This window comes from Paroedura picta, chromosome 1 (genome assembly GCF_049243985.1).
Source record: "Paroedura picta isolate Pp20150507F chromosome 1, Ppicta_v3.0, whole genome shotgun sequence".
NCBI classification, from domain to species: Eukaryota; Metazoa; Chordata; class Lepidosauria; order Squamata; family Gekkonidae; genus Paroedura; species Paroedura picta.
In genome coordinates this window covers 10,654,297-10,679,669 of record NC_135369.1, presented here as the reverse complement: position 1 = coordinate 10,679,669, position 25,373 = coordinate 10,654,297, and the positions used below count along the sequence as shown (strand labels likewise).

The 25,373-nt window shown below is 50.6% G+C and overlaps 1 protein-coding gene across 3 annotated transcripts; it reads right to left on the bottom strand.

Annotated features, from left to right (window-relative positions):
- Window positions 1-1,178: 1,178 nt before the first annotated feature.
- On the bottom strand, window positions 1,179-20,461 carry S100A1 (S100 calcium binding protein A1). 3 transcript variants are annotated; one of them, XM_077321115.1, is made up of 3 exons: window positions 20,284-20,461; window positions 4,520-4,699; window positions 1,179-1,508 (listed from the first exon to the last, which is right to left on the bottom strand). In XM_077321115.1, the coding sequence occupies exons 2-3, from the start codon at window positions 4,658-4,660 to the stop codon at window positions 1,371-1,373; spliced, it is 279 nt and encodes a 92-aa protein (XP_077177230.1). In that variant the 5' UTR covers window positions 4,661-4,699; window positions 20,284-20,461; the 3' UTR covers window positions 1,179-1,370. The 3 variants fall into 3 exon arrangements, with proteins under 3 accessions (XP_077177230.1, XP_077177239.1, XP_077177248.1); XM_077321124.1 differs by lacking the exon at window positions 20,284-20,461 and adding an exon at window positions 15,552-15,674; XM_077321133.1 differs by lacking the exon at window positions 20,284-20,461 and adding an exon at window positions 7,243-7,376.
- Window positions 20,462-25,373: the final 4,912 nt, after the last annotated feature.

Here is a 25,373-nt window from a genome sequence, read left to right as displayed (position 1 = left end):
TGGGCAAAGCTGTCAGACGGCTGCCTTACCACTCTGCGCCACAAGAGGCTCATAAGAGGCTCCTCCAAGTGACAACCTTTCAAATACTTAAAGAGAGCTATCATGTCCCCTCTCAACCTCCTTTTCTCCAGGCTGAACATTCCCAAGTCCCTCAACCTATCTTCATAGGGCTTGGTCCCTTGGCCCCAGATCATCTTCGTCGCTCTCCTCTGTACCCTTTCAATTTTATCGACGTCCTTCTTGAAGTGAGGCCTTCAGAACTGCACACAGTACTCCAGGTGCGGTCTGACCAGTGCCGTATACAATGGGACTATGACATCTTGTGCATGACGCAAAGGAATATGAAGAATATCCTGCAGGGGGCATCGGAAGTGGTATGTATTTAGCATAGTTAGAATAGGAACTTCCAGATGTTTTCCAACTAATTTCCTTCAGTGCTTTGCTTGGCTCAGTTGGAGACTTTCTGTTCCTTTAAGCACAGTTCCCTCCCTTCTGACCGAATGAATAGGATCATAGAATCGTAGAGTTGGAAGGGGGGGGAACTCCAAGGTCATCTAGCCCAACCCCCTGCACAATGCAGGAAACTCACAACTACCTTCCCACCCACAGAGACCCCTATTCCATGCCCAGATGATACCCTCCCTGCAGGAAAGCCAAAATTCCTGACCAGTCTGGCCTGGAGGAAATTTGCCCTGCCCCCCCAACTCCAAAGAGGTGGTAGGCGTTTCCCTGGGCATGCAAGAAAGGGCCACAAGAGCCAAGCACCAACACAGCCCCTTCTGCCCACCCACTCACAATCTGCCTAATTTGACAGAATCAGTTTTCGGCTTAAAAACGTCCAAAGAAAGAGAGCCCACCACCTCCCAAGAAAACCTATTCCATTGCGGAACTGCTTTAACTCAGAATGAATGAATGCAGAACAACAGTTAGACAGTTAGTGAGGACTCTCTCTCCCCTCTTTCTATACGACTTGTTTCTCTTCTTAATAGAACTATTTTATTTTTTTGGAGCAGCTTGGTGCTTCGCCCTCTGGCATATTTAAACCCTGCCAGCGGACACATGCCCTTTATTTTCATCCGTAAAACATCCTGCGTGTGTCTCTCTCTCTTGTCTCCCTCACCAGCCCTCTCCTCGTCCCACTTACTCGTCTCCCCTCAAAGAGAAGAGGCCAGACCGAGTACAGGTGAAATGGCTTTAATAAGCAGGGCCGTCACAACGGTTGATTATTGGGAACCTCGAGGCGCTTGGGCGATACCAAACGGTAAAGGGAAGCTGCAGATGCTAGCAGGGGGCCTAGGTGGGAGACGGCAGGGTGCGCTCGGGGCTCCTCAATGCAACAGCTCCCATGTCGGGCGAGCCGGCAGCCTTCTTCAAGAGCAGAAGAATTCGTTGCAAACCACGGTCAGGCCAGCCACCAGGGTCACAAACTCCGTGAAGTCTACCTCCCCGTCACCGTTCTCGTCCAGGTCCTGCATGATGCCGTCCACGACGCTCGCGTCCTTCTGGTTCTGGAACATAGGATGCACAGGGGAAGGAGGTTGAGTGATGATTTATGGATAAGTGAAGTGCAGCAGCCTTCTCAGTCCCTGATCTCGCCTTTAATCAGAAGGCAGCAGAGGACCATGGAATCATAGAGTGGGAAGGGGCCTCCAGGGTCATCTAGTCCAACCCCCTGCAAGGATACTCACAACGACCTGCCCACCCACAGTGACCTCCATTCATCCATCCATCCATCCAGGGGGAAAGCAGGGGTGGTGACATTTGGGGATGGGAGGGGGGCTTGGGTGATCGTGCGGGGGAGGGGGAAAGCGGTGGCGTTTGGGGAGGGGGGGCTTGGAAGGTGCGGGCCAGGGGGGGCGGAGGCGAAGGGTCTGCTGGGCACGGCGAGCCACCCCACCCTGCATGGACCGCATGGCAGGGTAGGTCGGGGGTGCGTCTACCTGCCGTATCGGTGGCCAGCCGCGAAATGGCGGCTGGCAGCCGAAGGCAGGCCAGGCTGGGGGGTGGGCGGGTCGGGAGGCGGGCTGGCAAGTGGAGGGCCCAATTGGCTGGCGCTTCTCACTTGTCAGTCCGGGGGCAAGGGGCCAATCGTTGCCCCCCCCATCCCGGACCGGGCCCTTCCCCACAGCCCTTAGTGCTTTATTATAGGGGCTCAGGGGAATGCACATGGGTCTGCTTTCTTATCAACATCCTGAAGGAGGCCAGTCTGGCTAGAGAAAGGCTAGTTGAAGATTCACTGGGCCCAGTGGGAATTTGAACCCAAGCCTTCCTTGCCCTCACCCAACACTCTAACCATTACACCACACTACCTCAGCTGTGTGAGGATGCTCCCACTGCCTCATGGGCAGGCTCAGAAAGACGGGAAGCCCCTCTCATGGAGTAAACTAAGCCCTGAGAAATCTAGGAACAAACCCCTCTTAACGGAGTGACCTTGGGCATACTCCGAGTCTCTCTGACCTACCCCACAGGGTTGGTGTGAAGACCAACCGGCGATGTGGGGCAGGGGAGCACTTCCTCAGAGGAAAGAAGCAGGAACAATGGCTGGAAGACTTATACGGCACATCCGTTACATAGAATCATAGAATCACAGTTGGAAGGGGCCATCCAGGCCATCTAGTCCAACCCCCTGCTCAACGCAGGATCATAGAATCATAGAATCACAGAATCATAGAATCACAGAATCACAGAGTCATAGAATCACAGAATCACAGAGTCATAGAGTTGGAAGAGGCCATCCAGGCCATCTAGTCCAACCCCCTGCTCAACGCAGGATCATAGAATCACAGAATCATAGAATCACAGAATCATAGATTTGGAAGGGGCCATACAGGCCATAGAATCATAGAGTTGGAAGGGGCCATCCAGGCCATCTAATCCAACCCCCTGCTCAACGCAGGATCATAGAATCACAGAATCATAGAATCACAGAATCACAGAGTCATAGAATCACAGAATCACAGAGTCATAGAGTTGGAAGAGGCCATCCAGGCCATCTAGTCCAACCCCCTGCTCAACGCAGGATCATAGAATCACAGAATCATAGAATCACAGAATCACAGAATCATAGATTTGGAAGGGGCCATACAGGCCATAGAATCATAGAGTTGGAAGGGGCCATCCAGGCCATCTAGTCCAACCCCCTGCTCAACGCAGGATCATAGAATCACAGAATCATAGAATCACAGAATCACAGAATCATAGATTTGGAAGGGGCCATACAGGCCATAGAATCATAGAGTTGGAAGGGGCCATCCAGGCCATCTAATCCAACCCCCTGCTCAACGCAGGATCAGCCCTAAGAGCCCAAGTAACCCAAAGAGCCAAACTCCCTTGGCTTTGAAAAGCAAGGAAAGAGATCTATTGCAGAGGAAATGAATAGAGCAGGGAGCTACCAGCTTGGGGGTGAGGCTGGTAGCGGGGGAAGCTTGTCAAGTGATCCTTAGCAAAGGCTCTTGAGAATGTGCCCTTGGTTTCACGTTGGAGGGCGTGGGATGCTGGCGTCTGTACGCTAACATCACGAGTGGCTGGACAGATGTGCAGCCAGCGGTGGGGCTGTCCCTGCTGGCAACGGAACCAGCGGAAGCTGATGCTCTTCTTCTGAGCCAAACAAGAAGCTATGGTGGCCATGGGTCCAACCTGTGACTGCTGATGCCATTTGGGAGGAGATTCCTGCTTGTTTAAAGGGACTCGGCTCTGATCGGTACTGCAGGATGACGGGGAAAGGTCAGCACTTGTGTCCCCCACCCTTTGCCTACCCAAGGGACAAGCCCTCCATAACGGGGCAGCCTCCAATTTAGAAACCAGCCCAGTGTCTGCAGCTGTCACCCCTGGGCAACTCCTAGGGTGCCCTGTACCCATTCCTGATATGTGGTGGGTTCAAAAATAGGGGCTGGTCTCCCTTCTTTTATTGAGGGGCCCCTAAAATGTTCTCTGAACCTTGCTTTCTTTTCAAGAGACAATTTGACAGTATCCAGATTAGAATTTAGGAGAGACAAGTGTGGGATTTAGTTTTCATTCGAGAAGAAGAACTGTTTTTTTATATATAATCTGCTTTTCACTACCCCAAGGAGTCTCAAAGTGGCTCACAAACACTGTTCCCTTCTTCTTTTCACCACAAGCATCCTGTGAGGTAGGTGGGGCTGAGAGAGCTCTGAGAGAGCTGCTCTGCGAGAACACCTACCTAAGAGAAGTGTGACTGGCCCCAGGTCACCCAGCTAGCTGCATGTGGAGGAGTGGGGGGGATCAAACCCAGTTCTCTAGATTAGAGACTGCCACTTTTAACCGGGCACTTTTAACCATGATGGCGGAATACTGCCACTTTTAACCATGCTGGCGGAATACTGCCACGTTTAACCATGCTGGCGGAATACTGCCACGTTTAACCATGCTGGCGGAATACTGCCACTTTTAACCATGCTGGCGGAAGGTGCGGAGAAGATGGAGAGTGCTAGAAAGGCGGAAGGTGTTAGGAAGGCGGAAAGTGCCGAGAAGGCGGAAGACTCTGCGTTCTTCTTCGTACCTCCAGGAACATGCTGAGCTCGTTCTGCAGCAGCTCCTTCAGCTCCTTTTTGCTCAGCTTGTACTTGTCGCCTTCCTTGCCCGAGTACTTGTGGAAGACGGTGATGAGGCCTTCCATAGCGTTTTCCAGCTGGGAGGACATCGCTGTGGAGAAGGGAGCAGCCCACCAAAGAAACTAGACCTGCAGACAGACAGAGATTACCGTGAGAATCTGTCGACCTGCACCCTGTTTGTGTGCGCAAGTGTATAACAACGGGGACGAGCCGCCACAAGGTGAGAAATGCCCGATTGCGGAAGTCTACAGGCTAAAGAAATTAAGTTTCCTGAATGTCTAATTTAGGATTGCCACCTCTGGGTTGGGAAATACCTGGAGACTTTGCAATGGAGTCAGGAGTGGGCGGGATTTGAGGAGGGGAGGGATTTCAATGTATCATGCTATGGAATCCATTCCCCAAAGCATCCATTTCCTCCAGGGGAACTGATTTCTGTTGCCTGGCGATGAGCTAGAATTCCAGGGGATCCCCCAGGTCCCACCAGGGGCCTGGCATTCCTAAATACCACAGAGTCTACCCTCCCAAGCAGCCGTTTTCTCCAGGAGAACCAGGTAGAATCTACACTGGGCTTTTTATCCCCGGTGACCCCGAATTAGACCCCAATTTCCATTCTGATATTTAGCGCTTAAAATTTTCCCTTTGCAACGTCTATGATTGGTCTGCAGTGACACTACCTTCCCCCCCGCGATATCCAGGAGCGGATATAGCTTGCTATATTTGAGGAATGCACTCCAAGACCCCCAGTGTAGATGTTCCGCGTTTTGCCAGATTCACTTCCTCCCCCGACATCTCCGATGCTGATGTAGCGAAGCAGTCTGTCACTGATTGGTCAGGGCGTCAGTTCAAAGACTGCCTGGTTCCTGGTTGCCATTCCCTCGCAAGACTTATTTTTGCCCTCATTTTGGGATCTGTTTTAAAGTGACCGCGCTCCAAAAGCCCGCACTTCTACGAACAGAGATTTGCCTCTTGGATTTACTTTCCTCTTTTCGTTCTCTGTGAGGCTGCTGCCCTACCCCCCTGCACTCCTGCAGGAAATGAAACAAGCAGCCTCATACTCCACTTGCCCCTCCCCTGGCTTGCTCTGGCTGTACCATTGGGAGTCAAAAGGCAGGAAATAAAGCACTCTTCAGCCTTGTGCTCTTTTAATTCTGGCTGGAGCTTCATCTCTCCCCCCTCCCCCCAATCAAGCAGGAAGGAGACTGAATGCAAATGCAGAAGGGTGACGTGTTTAAAACTGGGGGAAAGGAAGGCTGTAGATATGGGTTCAAATCGACCAGAATTTGGCAAGATTTACAGTGGAAAAAAATGTAAGTGCAGAAAGGGCCATGGTCTCTATCGCTTGGAGATGAGCTGTAATACCTGGGAATCCCCATCTGAGACAGGCATTCTCAGGGAAAACTGGCATATAAAGTTCCTTAATTGGTATATTACTCCCAAAGGCATAGCAAAAGCCAATAAAGTCTATAAAAAGAAATGTTGGAAAGGTCTGACTACAAGCACAACATTTTATCGTATGTAGAGGACATGTCAGAGAATCGAGGAAACACAGGATAGAAATCCATGAAGAAAGGCAAAAGATCTTTAAATTTAAGTTTGCGACGGATCTGGAAAATATGCTATTAAATATCTCACCAAGCAACATCACAAAAGCATACAGTGCATGTTTTTCACTGTATATAATATTCGCAGCAAAACAGAAGGCAGAGAGTGGAAAGAATGGGAAATTAAACTAAATGAATATGTGACAATGGCAAAATGAATATATTTTATACCTATCAGGCCGACTTCGGAATGTCAAGAAAAATGGGAAGTCTTTTTTCCCCAGTTATACAAGTGAAAATCAAGAAAAACAGAGGATGAAAAACATAAAACATTAATATACGCTTTGTAATAAAAAAATATCCCTAGATATGAAGATAAATGGATAAGATAGATTAAAGCTATTTAATCAGAAGTGAAAGGTTAAAAAGCAAATTTAAGTTAAGTTCTATAGAAATATACAGAGTTGGAAGGGACCTCCAGGGTCATCTAGTTCAACCCCTTGCACAATGCAGGAAACTCACAGCTATGATTCTTAACACAAATCATGATAGTTTGTGTTCCATGTTTGTAAGTCTGTAAATTGAAACTGAAACTGAATTTTTGTTAAAAAAAAAAGAAATGCCCAATTGCTATTCTATGTATACCCTTATCCCTAACAGTGTGGTATAGAGCAGGGGTAGTCAACCTGTGGCCCTCCAGATGTTCATGGACTACAATTCCCATGAGCCCCTGCCAGCATTTGCTGGCAGGGGCTCATGGGAATTGTAGTCCATGAACATCTGGAGGGCCACAGGTTGACTACCCCTGGTATAGAGGCTAGATAGAGGGGTGGACTACAATTCCCATGAGCCTCCGCCACCTCAGAAAATCGTGGTCCATAGACATCTGGAAAGTCACAGCTTGGCCACCCCTGGGATAGAGCATTGGAGAGCGACCTCTCCTGACCTCTAGCCTCTGCTTTTGATAATGGGATCACCAAGATCACCAAGCCCTTTGAGTCCCTGTTACGCCTTTCAAGTCCCTTGCCCTCCCTTGCCCTCGTCCTCACGCCCCGAACAGCTTCAACACCCACCTTTGTCCTGCAGCCCCTCACCCCACCTGGCTGGGCTTCCAGTCCCTCTTTCCTCACCTGCCCTCCGGTTTCCTGGATCTTGTGACTTGCAGTTCCCTTGCCTCAGTCTCTGACGGCGTCAGCCCAAAAGAGTTACTTCGAGACTTTAAATAAGATCTGAGCTCCCTCCCCTTTCTTGTCTCGTGGGAGAACCCGATACCAGCGGCTGGAGAGTCTCAGAGAACAAACCGGGCTGGCTGTGTCCAGACTTGAAAGGACAAAGAAGTAGAGTGAAGCATACCGAAAGATTTTGGAATGGGTACACAGGGTGAAGCTATTCCTCTTCAGTTTGGGGGTTTTGGTGATAGGGTTACGGCTCTGGCCTTCACTTTCTAGGGCAGGGATTCCCAACTAGGGGTCTGCACTCCCCCACATGCAGCCAGCTGGGTGACCTTGGGCTCGCCACGGCACTGATAAAGCTGTTCTGACCGGGCAGTGATATCAGGGCTCTCTCAGCCTCATCCACCTCACAGGGTGTCTGTTGTGGGGAGAGGAAAGGGAAGGCGACTGTAAGCCACTTTGAGCCTCCTTCGGGTAGGGAAAAGCGGCATATAAGAACCAACTCTTCTTCTTCTCCCAGCATTAGTGTGATTTCTGCACCAGGGAGGGGATGAATCCTGCAGGCCTAAAGGTAAAGGTAAAGGTATCCCCTGTGCAAGCACCAAGTCATATCTGACCCTTGGGGTGACGCCCTCTATGGCAGACTCAATACGGGGTGGTTTGCCAGTGCCTTCCCCAGTCATTACCATTTACCCCCCAGCAAGCTGGGTACTCATTTTACCGACCTCGGAAGGATGGAAGGCTGAGTTGACCTTGAGCCGGCTGCTGGGATTGAACTCCCAGCCTCATGGGCAAAGCTTTCAGATGGCTGCCTTACCACTCTGCACCATAAGAGACTCCTGCAGGCCTACACAAGCCTTAAACCGTCTCCTGCCTTCCCGTTTCAGTCCTACCGGAACCTGCGGGCAGTGATGTCACTTCCTATGACATGGCCCTTCTGGGGCATTGTGGCAGGGAGGCATGGCCATCTGACATCACTTCCGGGGCTCTTCGAAGCCTGAAAAATTATTTCAAGGGCTCCTCCATGGTCAAAACTTGGAAAACAGCTGTTCTAGGGCATAGATTCAGAATGGGGGGCAGGTCCTGAGAGAGGGGGCAGAAAGGGGTGAGTGAGCGCTTGGCTCTTGTGACTTGTATAGCACTGATTGCTACTTCGGGATTATGCAGGAGTCTCACTACAGGTAGGGATGCCCGTCTCCGGGGGTGGGGGGGACCAGGGGATCCCCTCGTTCTACAGCTCATCTCCACGTGACAGAGATCCTGGAGGATGTTTGCCTTCCCCTGGGCATAGAGCAAGAGTCACTGTGGGAGTTGTGTATGTGGGGAGGTAGGTGTGAATTCCCTTCATTGTGTAGGAGGTAAACCTCAGAGAGCCCTGAAATTACTGAAGAAGAAGAAGAGTTGGTTCTTATATGCCGCTTTTCTCTACCCAAAGGAGTCTCAAAGTGGCTTCCATTCACCTTCCCTTTCCTCTCCCCCAACAGACACCCTGTGGGGTGGGTGAGGCTGAGAGAGCCCTGATATCACTGCCCGGTCAGAACAGTTTTATCAGTGCCGTGGAGAGCCCAAGGTCACCCAGCTGGCTGCATGTGGGGGAGCGCAGAATCAAACCCGGCTCCTCAGATTAGAAATCCACGCTCCTAACCACTGCACCAATCTGGCTCTCTAGGGACACAAAAATCTGCAGCTCGTCCCAGGTAAACGGAAACCCGGGCGATACGCTGTCCCCGGAATGGATGCGGTTTGCGAAATCTCAGCACCAGCACGGTGCACAGGTGTTCTCGCCCGGGGGCAATATCAGCTGCTGGACCACAAATACCTGAGGACCGATTTCCGCCCATAGCTCCGGCCTTGCTGGAGAACCCGTAACTCATCCTTCTGATAAGCGGCCCCCTATCAGGTGTCCTCCGCTGGCTCCCGCCGCACAATGGGAGCCATGAGAGGCGGCCTCTCGGGTGACGGATCCGAGGCCCACCTGATTCCGGGCCACGCGGGTACAGAAAGGCCCCTTGTCGGAGGCAAGCATTCCTCCCTCCGCGGTTGCCGCGGAGACGGACGTGCCACGAAACCGGATTCCGGGCCTGGAGACGGGACAAGCGGGTCCGATAAAGGTGCCTCGGGTTGCGTTACAGAGCCCGGTGGCAAGAATGCGATCTCCTGGCCATTAATGTTGCACGGGGGAAAGAACGAATCACGTTGGGTGACTGTGCTTTTCCAGGTTGGGTTTGCAGCGCTGTCCAGCCCTGGTTCTGTCGTGCCTTTCAGGGCACAGAGCTTGGATCGGTCTGCGCCGGGCCGCGGCTTCTGTGGCCCTGTGGGTGGGAAATAAGAATGCCGGCCTCTTGGTGGGGCCTGGGGATCCCCTGGAGCATAGTTGGCCAAACTGTGGCTCTCCAGATGTCCATGGACTACAATTTTCACGAGTCCCTGCCAGCAGCATTCGCTGGCAGGGGCTCATGGGAATTGTAGTCCATGGACATCTGGAGGCCCGCAGTTTGACTACCCCTGATTTAAACATTATGGCTTAATTATGGCTTGATTCCCACTCCCCCCAAAAATATGCATCTTTCCCAATTTGATTATAGGTAAAGGTAAAGGTAAAGGTACCCCCTGTGCAAGCACCAGGTCATGTCTGACCCTTGGGGTGACGCCCTCCAGCGTTTTCACGGCAGACTCAATACGGGGTGGTTTGCCAGTGCCTTCCCCAGTCATTACCGTTTTACCCCCCCAGCAGCAAGCTGGGTGCTCATTTTACCGACCTCGGAAGGATGGAAGGCTGAGTCAGCCTTGAGCCGGCTGCTGGGATCGAACTCCCAGCCTCATGATCAGAGCTTCAGATAGCATGTCGCTGCCTTACCACTCTGCGCCACAAGAGGCTCATATCATCATGGCTTAATATGGGGTTAACATTGAGTTGATTCCTTCTTAGCCCTTAACCTGCTTCTGTATTCTTTCTCATTTACGGTTGATGGCTCCAGTCACCCTGCAAATCAGCCTGAAACCTGAATGTAAACCTAGTCATTATCGTGAGCGGGTAGAACACACAAATATGACTGATGAGTTTATTGCACAGTCTCCTGTTGATCATCCTGACGTTTTTATATCATAGGCAAGCCACCGAAGAAAGCTGTGAAAACCGGTCTTGTAACCGGTCCACATTTTGGCTTTACGTCATGATCTGAATTAAAGACTCTCCCGTTTCACACTTCGTCGTGGCCACTCTGTCGGCTTCTCCGTGCATTTGCTACGGGCAGATCAATTTTTCTTTGTATTCTCCATCTGGGGACTGGCATCCATGTTGGAATCCTAGAATCATAGAGTTGAAAGGGGCCTCCAGGGTCATCTAGTCCAACCCCCTGCAGAATGCAGGAAATTCACAACTACCTGCCCCCCCCCACAGTGACACCTTCCATACCCAGAGGATTGTTGTTGTTGTTAGGTGCGAAGTTGTGTCCGACCCATCGCGACCCGATGGACAATGATCCTCCAGGCCTCCTGTCCTCTACCATTCCCCGGAGTCCATTTAAGTTTGCACCTACCGCTTCAGTGACTCCATCCAGCCACCTCATTCTCTGTCGTCCCCTTCTTCTTTTGCCCTCGATCGCTCCCAGCATTAGGCTCTTCTCCAGGGAGTCCTTCCTTCTCATGAGGTGGCCAAAGTATTTGAGTTTCATCTTCAGGATCTGGCCTTCTAAGGAGCAGTCAGGGCTGATCTCCTCTAGGACTGACCGGTTTGTTCGCCTTGCAGTCCAAGGGACTCGCAAGAGCCTTCTCCAGCACCACAGTTCAAAAGCCTCAATTCTTTGACGCTCGGCCTTCCTTATGGTCCAACTTTCGCAGCCATACATTGCAACTGGGAAGACCATAGCCTTGACTAAACGCACTTTTGTTGGCAGGGTGACGTCTCTGCTTTTTAGGATGCTGTCTAGAGGATGCTGTCCAGAGGATGCACCCCCCAAAAAAACCCAGAATCACTGGCCAGTCTGGTCTGGAAGAAATTCACCTTCTTACCCCAAAGTGCTGATCAGCATTTCCCTGGGCATGCAAATAAGGGCCACAAGAGCCAAGAACTGACACAGCCCCTTCTGCCCACCCACTCCCAATCTTCCTAAATTCACAGAATCAGGATTTCTGTCAGATGGCTATCTAGTTTTTGCTTCAAAACACCCCAAAAAGGAGAACCCGCCACCTCCCAAGGAAGCCTGTTTCACGGAAGAACCCCTGAAATGAATAGTTGCTTTGGAGAATAGATTCTGGGGTGCCATACCCAATGAAATCCTTTCCCTCCCCAAACCCACCCTTCACTCCAAAATCGCTAGGAATTGCCCAACCCAGACGTAGCAACTCTCCTCCTTCCTCTCCTCTCCTTTTAAAAGATTGTAATTACGTTTTAAACGCCTCAAAGCAGAGACCTGCCTCCGGGTTCTCTCTGCAGCATAATGTGTGTGCATGAGGCTATAGCGTTATTGTGATTATTAATGAATTATGCCAGATTAATTAGCGTTGGCTGCCAGGTTAGAGGGGGCGGTTGCTAGGCTAACAATAGCAATGAATTCGGATTAATTAGGCAGGCTTCCTGGTGAAAGGGTGTGGCTGCCACATTCTGCCCCCAAGTGCTATTGATTTTCTTAGTATTTTCTTTCGTGCGCACTGCAAGAATCCCCTCACCCACCTTATTTTGAAATCTCAGACGGATGTACTGAGAACAAAAGCTTTCTGGGCCAGTCAGAATTCCCTGGTCACCTACGACGAGTCAAAATTGTCTTTGGGTGACCAAGCAGAGACACAGTACAATTTTTCTTTAAAACGCACACGGTGGAGGTGGGTTTAACTTATAAGGCGGCTGCACCACATCAGTGTTTCTGTGCAGGAGCGCACGGTGCATGGGATGTGCTAAAATAAACACGAAATACCAGCGATCTGCCACTAGAGGGGGATGTGAGCTGTGAGCTGTGCTGAATTTTTCCCTTCCGGAGAACTTCAGCCTGGTTCCCAGTCTCTCCACGCTGATTTTTGCAACAGCCTAGGTGTGAGGCTCACATTCCATTTCTCTGAATTCCTCCTTGCCTTCCTCCCCCAAACAGTTGTGCAATTGGCCCGTGTGCTTGTGGAACGGCCCGTTGTTTTTTCCAGAAAGGAAAGGCCTTCCGGAATGTTCCGGCTTTTCCGCCCGGCCCTACATGGGGCCCTTCATGTATATTCAGTGAAATAAACACACTGTTTATATTTGCCACCGTCATTCCTGTGGCGTCGGTTTCCCGGTGCTCGTCAAGGTGTATCCGTTGGGCGCACCGGAGTAGGGATCAGCAGCTGATGAACCCCGGGAAAAATCAGGCCTTTGGACAGGTATCCAGAACAAAGCGTTTGGGAAATTTCAGCTAAGGAGAAAAGATGATGGGGCGGAGCAAGGCTAGTTACAAAAATAAGCATGACGGTGGGTACAAACAGTGATTTTCCCCATAAGAATACAATCCAGGCTCGCTCTAGGGGGTTGGACTAGATGGCCTGTATGGCCCCTTCCAACTCTATGATTCTATGATTCTATGATCCTGCGTTGAGCAGGGGGTTGGACTAGATGGCCTGTATGGCCCCTTCCAACTCTATGATTCTATGATTCTATGATCCTGTGTTGAGCAGGGGGCTGGACTAGATGGCCTGTATGGCCCCTTCCAACTCTATGATTCTATGATTCTGCGTTGAGCAGGGGGTTGGACTAGATGGCCGGTATGGCCCCTTCCAACTCTATGATTCTATGATTCTATGATCCTGTGTTGCGCAGGGGGTTGGACTAGATGGCCTGTATGGCCCCTTCCAACTCTATGATTCTATGTTTCAATGAGCGGTAGATTCAAGACGGATAATAGAAATCAATTCCATCATGCATCACTCCCACACAGAACAGCAGCCACAAAATGTAGTGAGGGACACTAACTTTGACAGGTCCAAAAAAGCCTTAGAGAGAGATTCATGGAGGAAGGAGTTCTCCCTGTCTCCCGTTTCGTGCTGCTGCTCTGAGCAGGGTTGGGAGAAGGAGGAAAGGCCATCAGGCTGACGGCATGATGTCACTTCCAGGGGATGTCCAGGGGAAGTGACATCAGTCCTCTCTCAGAATCACTGAAAACTCTGTGGTTTTACCATAGACTTTTGGGTGAATTCTAGAAATACATGACATCAATTTTGAGTGTCACACCACAGTTATCCTCTTCAGCGTGGGGTAGAAGAAGAGTTGGTTTTCTACACCCAATGCTGGGATCTAAGCTGAATTCAGCCTTTCTCTGTAAATATTCTTTCTGTACAGCTCATTCTTCTCCTGTGCTCTGGCTGGCTGAGGAAGGGAAGGAGAAGAGGGCTGCTAAGACAGAGAACTTATTCAGTTCCTTGTCCCGTGTCTAGCTTTTCTCTACCCGAAGGAGTCTCAAAGCGGCTTACATTCGCCTTCCCTTTCTTCTCCCCACAACAGACACCCTGTGAGGTTGGTGAGGCTGAGAGAGCCCTGATATCACTGCTCGGTCAGAACAGCTTTATCAGCACCGTGGCGAGCCCAAGGTCACCCAGCTGGCTGCATGTGGGGGAGCGCAGAATCGAACCTGGCATGCCAGGTTTGAAGTCCCCACTCCTAACCACTACACCAAACTGGCTCTCTCGTCCAATCCTCTGCAGAATGCAGTAAATTCACAATACAGTGACCACAATTCCATATCCAGGTGATGTACCCCCCCAAAATCTGGCCATTGTGGCCTGCAATAAATTTGCCTTCTGATCCCAAAGTGGCAATCGGTATATCCCTGGGCATGCAAGGAAGAGTCATGAGAGCCAAGACCCAGTCCCTTCTGCCCAGCCACTCACAATCTGCCTAAATTCACAGAATCAGCCTTCCTCTCAGGTGGCTACCTAGCCTCTGCTTAAAAACCTCCGAAGGAGAACCCACCACCTCCTGAGGAAGCCTGAAGGTTCTGTTTAGCAAAGAGCTGGTCTCTGTCAAACAGGACTTCGTATTTGAAGTGAGGACAATTGCCAGCAACGTCGTTGAATCAAGGTTGAGTTCTGGGATGCTTGTAAGGAATTTCAGAGTTCCCCTGAGCACATGCAGAATTCTTTTGGCCCTCTGAATGAATAGCTACCACCCCCCCAGTATTCACTGGCATTAGGGGTGAGGCCAGAGGCATTTGGAACCGTGGGAATCAGACAGTTTAGAAGTTGCGCACAGGGGTTCGAATCCTGACTCAGCCCTAGATTTCATGCATCTTTATCTGCAAATAGCAACTCCCGTCTCCCCTTCCGCCCACAACATTCCAGGTTTCCCATCTAATAGAGAGGAATTTTTAAAGGCAAAGTCATTTCCTTCGTTCCCGCAGTCCGCCCTTTCCGTAAGGCTGAATCTCCTGGCTTCCGAAAACTAATCCCCAGAAACAGCATCTTTTTCCCAGCCTGACGCCTAGAACTGGGCTGGATCCGTCTCCCTGAGCTCTCCAAAAGCAGGCAGCCAGGTGCTTTTGGGAAACATCTTGGCTTCAGAGGTCACCCTAGAACAGGGCAGGTTCCAAGGAGACCAAATCTATCCCCAGATATGCCTTCCCTGTTTTCCCACCCTACTAAGAACACACAAGAAGCCTTCTTTAAGGATTTTCTGGGCTCCGGCCCATCGGCACAGCTTGTGGCAGAGAGTTCCCCAGCTCGATTGCAAACTATTTGAACATGTCCTCTCACTTATTGGCGCTGCCCTGCCCCTGCTACCAAGCCGTTCTGGAGTTCTAACCTTACCAGGAAGGACGAGAGAAATCAATTCCTCCCGATCAAGGCTTTGTGTTCATAACTTGGCACGCCTCGGTCGACCTACGTAGGGCAGGCCCTCTGACCCCAAATTTCTTCCTTTGCCTTTCTCCCACCGGCTGTCTTGCTGGCCACTCTGCATGGCCACCTTCTGAAAAGCCCAATTTGGGTAAATCATTAAAAAGAGAGCTGCTTTTTACTACCTGAAGGAGTCTCAAAACAGCCTACAATCCCCTAATCTTCCTCTCCCCACAACAGACACCCCGTGAGGCAGGTGAGGCCGAGAGAGCTCTGAGAGAACTGGGACCGGCCCAGGGTCACCCGGCTGGCTGCGTGTGGCAGAGTGAGGAATCGAACCCAGTTCTCCAGATTAGAGGCAGCTGCTCTTAACCCCACTGCACCACGCTGGCAAGAATGCCCTTTCCCACAACATGCCGTTAGAAAATACGGGTGAGGGGTACTGCGCTCCCAGACTCCCCTAAATCAAAATTACTTACTTAGTTAAATGATGGAGGGTGTGGAAGAAGCAACTGGACTGGGAGGGGGGCCCTGCCGGAGGAGTCCTGCCTAGTACCAGGGGCTGGATCCTCCCCCTGGACCCTCCCTGCCTAAGCGCACCAATAGACGGAGCTGGCCAAGCGCTTAGACAGTACAGGAGTTTGTTTGTTTGGCCTGCCGGCGGACTGGCTGGAAAACCAGCTGGGAAGGCAACAAAAGGATGCTTGTGCCCCTCTCTAGCCAGACACCCTGCCGGCTCACCCCTACCTCTCCGCTCCGGAACCGTAAAAAAAAAAAACCAAGAACGAGAAGCTGTCTAAAGTTCAGGCACTGTCGATCCAAATGAGGCAGGGCTGGCCATTGGGCTAACGGGAGCACATAGATCATTCTCCAGCAAGGAGACCCAAAATTTCGGCACCTCTGAGACCCGTATCTGTTACACAAACAAAGTTTGGCCTGATCTTGAAGATGCTGGAGGACCTGCGGGCCTCAGGTCAGCCTCGGTATCTCTTCAGTTTGGGTGTAGTGGTTAGGAGTGTGGACTTCTAATCTGGCATGCCAGGTTCGATTCTGCACTCCCCACATGCAGCCAGCTGGGTGACCTTGGGATTGCTACGGCCCTGATAAAGGTGTTCTGACCGAGCAGTGAAATCAGGGCTCTCTCAGCTTCACCCACCCCACAGGGTGTCTGTTGTGGGGAGAGGAAAGGGAAGGCGATTGGAAGCTGCTTTGAGCCTCCTTCGGGTAGGGAAAAGCGGCATCTAAGAACCAACTCTTCTTCTTCTTCATGAGGGATGATGTTTTGGAATTTAAAGAGGGTAACTAGAATTCCTAAGAGCATTAAGAAGAGTCCTGCTGGATCATAGCTCGGGTTGGCAGTGCTGAATTGGGAAATACCTGGAAATACCTGAGGAGGGCATTGTTTTGAGGAGAGGAGGGATTTCAGTGGGGCACAGTGTCAGAGAGGCCACCTCCCAAAGTAGCCCTTTTCTCCTGTCAACCTGATCTCCCACACGGGGCTGCTAGGAAGGTGACATGAAAGCAGAGGGAGAGAGGAGTTGTTTGTGGCCTCGAGATTCTTAGTGGAGGAGTAGATAAACAGAAGAAGAAGAAGAAGAAGAAGAAGAAGAAGAGTTGGTTCTTATATGCCGCTTTTCCCTACGAAGGAGGCTCAAAGCGGCTTACAGTCGCCTTCCCATTCCTCTCCCCACAAACTGGCTCTTTTCTCTACCCGAAGAAGTCTCAAAGCAGCTCACAGTCGCCTTCCCTCTCCTCTCCCCACAACAGACACCCTGTGAGGGAGGGGAGGCTGAGAGAGCCCTGAGATTACTGAAGAAGAAGAATTGGCTCTTATATGTTGCTTTTCTCTACCCAAAGGAGTCTCAAAGTGGCTTACAGTCGCCTTCCCTTTCCTCTCCCCACAACGGACACCCTGTGAGGGAGGTGAGGCTGAGAGAGCCCTGAGATTACTGAAGAAGAAGAATTGGCTCTTATATGTTGCTTTTCTTTACCCAAAGGAGTCTCAAAGTGGCTTACAGTCGCCTTCCCTTTCCTCTCCCCACAACGGACACCCTGTGAGGGAGGTGAGGCTGAGAGAGCCCTGAGATTACTGAAGAAGAAGAATTGGCTCTTATATGTTGCTTTTCTCTACCCAAAGGAGTCTCAAAGTGGCTTACAGTCGCCTTCCCTTTCCTCTCCCCACAACGGACACCCTGTGAGGGAGGTGAGGCTGAGAGAGCCCTGATATCACTGCTCGGTCAGAACAGTTTTATCAGTGCCGTGACTAGCCCAAGGTCACCCAGCTGGCTGCATGTGGGGGAGTGCAGAAACTAACCCGGCTCGCCAGATTAGAAGCCCGTACTCCTAAGCACTACACCAAACTGGCTGGGATAAAAATAATAAAATGAGTAGCAAAGAATGGGTTAAAAAGAACTTTTCCAAGGTAGCCTCTCATTAAATGCATAATAAAGACAGTGAGAGGTGGTGGAAGATATTTTGAAAAGAGGGGCACGAGAAAGGGAAAAAATAAACCTCATTCATCCTGCCCCGCCCCCCTTATAGAATCTCTTTTGCTGCCCCACGAGATCGTATTATTTTCAAAATACGCCGAACACCCACGGGAATAAATTTTCACTTCTGAGCACCAGGCTCGGATTCCGTTTCTTCTTTTGTCTTTTGTTCTCATCTCCATCAGCTTGGGCCCGGCTTTCCTTCCCCCCCCCCTTCCCCCTGCTGATCCAAACAGCCCTTTTTCTATTCAGCTTTTTAAAAAGCAGGTGGGGAAACCAAACACAGCTTTCCAGGGACAGCGAGAGCCTTCCTGTTCTCAGACACCCAGCGGACCGATTGATCTGGGCGGGAAGGCCGTGGCTGGGCCAAAGCAAACAGCAAAACCCCTAGAATCCTAGAGTTGGAAGGGACCCTAGAGGCCATCCAATCCAGCCTCCTGCTCGAGGCAGGATCAGCCTCAAGCATCCAGGAGAAGGCTCTGACAAGCCGCTGCTTGAGGACTGCCGGTGAGGAGGAGCTCACCACCGCCTTAGGCGAACTGTACAGTGCTAAGGTCCTTTCCCTCCTCACACCCTGCCTTCCACAGGATACCCTCCCCAAATCTCCGGGAAAATTCCAACCTAGAATAGGCACCCCTAATCTCAAACGGCCTTTCAAAGTTCTCCCTTCTTTATTTCACCTTTCTGAAAATGCCGTGAACCTGGTTAGGTTGAGAGACAGCGACCGGGCTGTGAGCTTTCATGGGCGTTGGAGGATTTGAATTCGGATCTTCCCAGCACTCATGAAGCTGCCTTTGACCGCTGGTCTTACAAAATTTGTACTATCTGCTCAGACTGGCAGAGGCTGTCTGTGTCCTTAAGCAGAAGTCATTCATGTCCCCTCCTGCAAATGGTACCCCAATCCGCTATCTACTTAGGGATGCCATCCTCCAGGTGGGGCCTGGGGATCCCCCGGAATTGCAGCTCGTCACCAGAGTACAGAGATCAGTTCCCCTGGAGAAAAATGAAAACAGAGTCCCATGGCGCCTTTAAGACCAACAAAAATTTATTCAAGGCGTGAGCTTTCGAGTGCAGGCACTCTTCCTCAGACTAAAGGAACAACCATCATAACTCTGGAGATAGAAAGCCAATGAAAATTGTGCCATAATTCTTTGCAAAAGCAGCTAATCAGTCCTTTTGAGTTCAGTTGCAGTTCACCAAAACGCTGGAGAAATGAAACTGTCCACCTTAGTAATTAAGGACAGTCCCTTTCCCGGTTGCTGCTGGCCCCACCTGTCACCACCCAAGTGTAGAGACATCCCTACACGTGACAAGCTGAGCTGGAAAATGGACACTTTGGAGGCTGGACTCCAGAGCTTTGTACCCCACCGAGGTCCCTGTCATCCCCAGGCCCAAAACTCCAGGGGCTTCCCAAATTGAAGCTGGCAGCTCTGTTTAACCACCCCCTCCTGGCAGCTCTGTTTAACCACCCCCTCCTGGCAGCTCTAACCACCCCCTCCTGGCAGCTCTGTTTAACCACCCAGGGTTGTTGTTGTTGTTTGTTGTTGTTGTTGTTATCATTATTATTTTATTTTATTTTATTATTTAATTAATTACCTGCCTGAAGATGAAACCCAAAGACTTTGGCCACCTCATGAGAAGGGAGGACTCCCTGGAGAAGAGCCTAATGCTGGGAGCGATCGAGGGCAAAAGAAGAAGGGGATGACAGAGAATGAGGCGGCTGGATGGAGTCCCTGAAGCAGTCGGTGCAAACTTAAATGGACTCGGGGGAATGGTAGAGGACAGGAAGGCCTGGAGGATAATTGTCCATGGGGTCACGATGGGTCGGACACGACTTTGCACAACAATTACCCGCCACTCCCAAGCAGGCTCGTCCAAGAATGTCCAGTTAAAATCCCCCATTAAAACCCCAATTAAAGTGGACAAAAAAAAAAAGGAACCAAGGCAGTAAAACCAACAGTCCACAACATGGCAGAAACCCCCCCTACCCCCTACCTCTACCTCTAGAGGTTGGCTGAGGTTGGAGGTATAAAGTTGCCAGATCCAGGTTGGGAAACCCCTGGACCTTTTCGGGGTTGGGATCTGGGGAATACCTCAGTGGGCTGCAATGCCACGGATTCCACCCTCCAAATCAGGGGTAGTCAAACTGCGGCCCTCCAGATGGCCATGGACCACAATTCCCAGAAGCCCCTGCCAGCATTCGCTGGCAGGGGCTTCTGGGAATTGTGGTCCATGGACATCTGGAGGGCCGCAGTTTGACTACCGCTGCTCCAAATCATCCATTTTCTCCATGGGAACTGATCTCTGTTGTCTGGAGATGGGCTGTCATTCTGGGGTACGCCCAGGTCCCACCTGGAGGTTGGCACCCCTATCTCCGACTGGTGGCCAGGGGGCACCTGACGATCCCCTATCTGCAGCACCACACTTGTCACCGCCGGTTACGACGTTCCTGCTGCCCTTCCCGATTTTAAGTGAAAAAACCAAACATTGCCGGTATTCCCTAGATATTTCCCGTCATTGTTTGCGCCGTGCTCAGAAGTAACAATATAAGATCTGCACCATACAAGCCTGTCAGTATCTTCGCTTCTCGATATTTATGCTGCCTTTTTTTTTTTTAAAAAGGTGATCTTCTCGATTTATTATAACACTTTTTAACGGAGCGCCTTTGGAAGCAGATGCCAGATGCAAGCCCGTTTCAAAGAAATAGCCCTCAGGCTCTCACCAAGTTTGCCTCTGGTCGTATCGCTCTCCGGTGCGTTCTTGCCTGGCCTGCTTCCTCGGCTTTGGGGGTCTGGCTAACGATCCGTGGGGTTCTTCCTCTTGGCGCTTCCTTTTTATACCTTGCTCGCTCTCCGTCCGCGAGGGCTTTGCTGCCAGATCAGCGGATGGCTGCTTTTAGCAACAGGTACATTTCGATACCGTACCGATCAGCACTTAACATCAGAAGTCAGCACAATTCAGTGAAGGCCACGGCCAGGGATTTGTAGGGGCATCTTTTGGTTTCTGTTCCCTTATGATTTCTGTAGATGTCAGGCCTCTTCCTCTATTCCATCCCTTGCTAAAAAAAAAGAACAACCCAGGAACAAACCATGCTTGATGACCCTATTGGCAATTCTCGCTGACTCACTGACACCGGTCCAAACTCCTATAACTTCCATTTCATAGAATCATAGATTTGGAAGGGATCTCCAGGGTCATCTAGTCCAACCCCCCTGCAGAATGCGAGAAATGGCCTCAAGAGCCAAGCTCAGATGCAATCCCTTCTGCCCACCCACTCACAATCTGCCTAAATTCATAGAATTAGCATTTCTGTGAAGTGGCCATCTAGCCTCTGCTTAAACACTTCCAGAAAAGGAGAACCCTCCACCTCCTTGAGGAAGCCTGTTCCACTGAGGAGCCGCTCTAAATGTCAGGAACTTCTTCCGGATGTTCAGCTGAAAATCCTTTTGAATTAATTTCAACCCATTGGTTCTGGTCCGACCCTCTGGGGCAACGGAACACAACTCTGCTCCATCTTCTCTATGACAGCCCATCAAGTATTTGAAGATGGTCATCGTATCACCTCTTAGTCGTCTCCTCTCCAGGCTAAACAGACTAAGCTCCCTCAACCTTTCCTCATATGATTTGGTCTCCAGACCCCTCACCATCTTCGTATTCCTCCTCTGGCCCTTGCCGTGTTCCAGATGGGTCCTGATGCCCCAACCTACTGGGTTTGATGTAACCCACCTCGCGCAGTTTGAAAGAAGCAGGCTAAAAATCAAATAAATAAACGAACAGAATATAAACAAATAGTTTCATGAAAACGTGCAGAATAAATAAAAGGTGCATACAATATTAAGCTCTAAAGCCCTCCTCTTAAAAAACAGTCGTGCCAGCTGTATGGGCATCTGATCCAGCTAAGAGTGTCTTTTTCGGGTGGGGTGGGGTTATCCCCCTGGATATTTGAGGCTGATCCTGCTATGAGCAGGGGATTGGACTAGATAGCCTGTATGGCCCCTTCCAACTCCATGGTTCTATGATTCTCAGGGGCCGTGGCTCATTAGAAGGGAACCAGCCTTCCATGCGGAAGATCCCAAGTTCAATTCCTGACATCGCCAGTTAAAAGGGTGCGATGTGAAAACACCGCTATTTGAGACCCTGGCAGCTGTTGCCAGTCACAGGAGACCATACTGCCTTTGCTAGATCAATATGAGGCAGCTTTGTGAGTGTTCTCTTTGGGCGGGGACTGTGGCTCAGTGGGGGGAACCTCTGCTTGCCCCGCAGAAGGTCCCCGGTTCAATCCCCGCCATCTCCTGTAAAAAAGAACCAGGCTGACAAACTCCTTTCCCTTCCTCTCCGGACAACAGACACCCTGTAAAGCGGGTGGCTCTGAGAGAACTGCTCTGCAAGAGCAGTGACTAGCCCAAGGTCGCCCAACTGGGCTGCCTGTGGAGGAGCGGGGAATCAAACCCGGTGCTACACTGCACGACAGATCTTGTATAGTCCAGCAGAGTGAACTAGGGATTGTCTCCAGCAAAGCGCTCAGCTGTGGCCGCTCCCTTCCCTTGAGGACTTCCCTGGTTCTTTATCTTCCCTTATGAGAAAACGGTGAAAGGGGGAAAAAAGAGCAAGTAGCACAAACCCCCAAATCTTCAGAATCTACAGCGAGGGATGCCCCACCCGCAATTTCACAAGCCGAGACGTCAGCCCGCCTCTCCTTGCTCCGAAATAGCCAATGGGAAACCAAAGCGTTTTGCTCCAGACTGACGCCAAGTCCCAGATGCACGAGTAGATAGAGGTGTTTTCTCCTTCATGTGCCGAATTGTTGCCACCCATGTGCATTGTGCAGATTGGGGCAGAGGCAGGAAGCGGGGCTGACCCCATGGGGAGTTGCTTTACGTGTTGGTTCAGGTCTCTGGGGATGAAGTCTTGCGCCAGTAGGTGGGGGTGTGGCTCAGAGGGACCGTGACTCTGTGGCAGAGCCCAGAAACGGCTTATCCAAGAGCAGGCGTGGCCAAACGGTGGCTCTTCAGATATCAATGGACTACAATTCCCATGAGCCCCTGCCAGCTGGCAGGTGCTCATGGGAATTGTAGTCCATGGACATCTGGAGACCCACCGTTTGCCACCCCTGTCCTATTGCGGATTACTCCACCCACTGGGCCATCAGTAAACTGCAATTTATTGTTCTCCCCAATGTTCTATTGTTCATAACGTTATAGTTATTATTGCATTATTATAAACTGAGCTATGAGTTATTTGTATTGTTTCTGTGTGATGTAAACCGCCAACATTCAGAGGCTGTCCAGGCGCAGATTCCTCATGCGGAAATGGTCTATATATCTATCTCAAGCAAAGGTCAAATAATTTGCACATGCAGCCAATAACTTCTTGACAGTGACCCATACACATTAGATTGTTCTCTCAAATGCTTTCTCAGGAAGAACCAATTGTCTAACCTGTAGGGTTTCCAGGTTCCTGCCCGGCCACCGGTGAGGGGTGTAGGGGTAGGGTTGCCAGGTCCAGGCTGGGAAATTTCTGGTGATTTGGGGATGGAGCCTGGGGAGGACAGGGACCTCAGTGGTGTACAATGCTCTGGAGTCCACCCCAAAGTGCCCTTCTCCTCTAGGAGAACTGATCTCTGTAGTTTGGAGATGAGCTGTAATCCCAGTGGATCCCCAGGTCCTGTCTGGAGGCTGGCATCCCTACAGTTGCCACTGGCATGCTAGGTCTAGAATGAAAGCTGGACATACAGTTACCTTGGGAAGGGAGTTTCAGTTTGGGTCCAAATGTCTCCTTTTGCCTTTGCAAGTCGATGTTTGCTTTGGAAAAGTCAGTGCTTTGGAACCCCGATAAATCAACGAGATCTGAACACAATGGAAAAATGGGCAAATGAGAACAAGATGCAATTTAATAAAGATAAGTGTAAAGTTCTGCATCTGGGCCAGAAAAATGAAAAGCATGCCTACTGGATGGGGGATATGCTTCTAGGTAACACTGTGTGTGAACGAGACCTTGGGGTACTTGTGGATTGTAAGCTAAACATGAGCAGGCAGTGTGATGCAGCGGTAAAAAAGGCAAATGCCATTTTGGTCTGTATCAACAGGGGTATCACATCAAAATCACAAGATGTCATAGTCCCATTGTATACGGCACTGGTCAGACCACACCTGGAGTACTGTGTGCAGTTCTGGAGGCCTCACTTCAAGAAGGACGTAGATAAAATTGAAAGGGTACAGAGGAGAGTGACGAAGATGATCTGGGGCCAAGGGACCAAGCCCTATGAAGATAGGTTGAGGGACTTGGGAATGTTCAGCCTGGAGAAAAGGAGGTTGAGAGGGGACATGATAGCCCTTTTTAAGTATTTGAAAGGTTGTCACTTGGAGGAGGGCAGGATGCTGTTTCTGTTGGCTGCAGAGGAGAGGACACGCAGTAAGGGGTTTAAACTACAAGTACAACGATATAGGCTAGATATCAGGAAAAAAACTTTCACAGTCAGAGTAGTTCAGTAGTTCAGCTGCCTAAGGAGGTGGTGAGCTCCCCCTCACTGGCAGTCTTCAAGCAAAGGTTGGAGACACACTTTTCTTGGATGCTTTAGGATGCTTAGGGCTGATCCTGCGTTGAGCAGGGGGTTGGACTAGATGGTCTTTATGGCCCCTTCCACCTCTATGATTCTATGATTCTAAATCAGTCCCCTGTGCCAGGGTTGGGTGTGACTTCAGAGGACTTCGCTGTTTCACCAAAACCTTACATCTCGTTCCCCTGCCCCTCCTTTTAGGTTCATTCCCTGAACTAAAAGGCCCTTTTTGGGGGTGGGGGAGCAGAGGAAAAGTGAGGTCCACCCCCCAAAAAAAACCCCCAAAGCAAATGAGATCCAAACAAAAGACCAAAGGAGAAACCTGCTGAGCCTGGCGCTCAGAAACGAAAATGCCTTCTCCTCCGTCCAGTGTGTTTCGAAAGCAGATCTCTTGCAAGAGCGAAGGTTATAATGGTCCACCCGATTCTCTTTTCATTTTCATTTGGGGTGTTCTTGCTTCTCCTTTCCCATCGCTCCTCTTCCCTATTCTGATTCTCGCAGTTCCTTGAAAAGGGAACTGAATAAACAATCCCTGCCCTTCCCAGCCCTGGTGGGGGATCCAGGCACAAAGACGGTCTCTCAGGTATGCTGTGCCCAGACCACGTATGGCCTTGAAGGTAAAGACCAAAACCTTAAGCCTGATCCGGAATTCAATTGGGAGCCAGCTGAATTGTTGAAGCAGAGGCCTTCAAAAGATATCTATCCATCGATTGAGCAAAGGATCAAGAAGAAGAAGAAGAAGAGCTGGTTCTTATATGCCGCTTTTCCCTACCCGAAGGAGTCTCAAAGCGGCTTCCATTCGCCTTCCCTTTCCTCTCCCCACAACAGACACCCTGTGAGGGAAGTGAGGCTGAGAGAGCCCTGAGATTACTGAAGAAGAAGAAGAGTTGGTTCTTATATGCCGCTTTCCCCTACCCGAAGGAGGCTCAAAGCGGCTTACAGTCGCCTTCCCTTCCCTCTCCCCACAACAGTCACCCTGTGGAGTGGGTGAGGCTGAGAGAGCCCTGATATCACTGCTCAGTCAGAACAGTTTTATCAGTGCTTGGTGAGCCCAAGGTCACCCAGCTGGCTGCATGTGGGGGAGTGCAGAATCGAACCCGGCATGCCAGATTAGAAGTCCGCACTCTTAACCACTACACCAAACTGGCTCTCAACAAACTACACCAAACTGGCTCTCAAGTCAAAGTGAGCAGGGACCGCTCCCTGCTCTTGAGGAACTGGGCCACTGGGAAGGCGTCCTGGTAGTGTCATAAACC

Bases quoted from the DNA above. Each gene is read 5' to 3' on its own strand.
- S100A1 (XM_077321115.1), bottom strand. From the start codon at position 4,660: ATGTCCTCCCAGCTGGAAAACGCTATGGAAGGCCTCATCACCGTCTTC. The intron at 1,509-4,519 runs GTACGAAGAAGA...CCTATGTTCCAG, and splicing joins AGCTCAGCATGTTCCTGGAG to AACCAGAAGGACGCGAGCGT.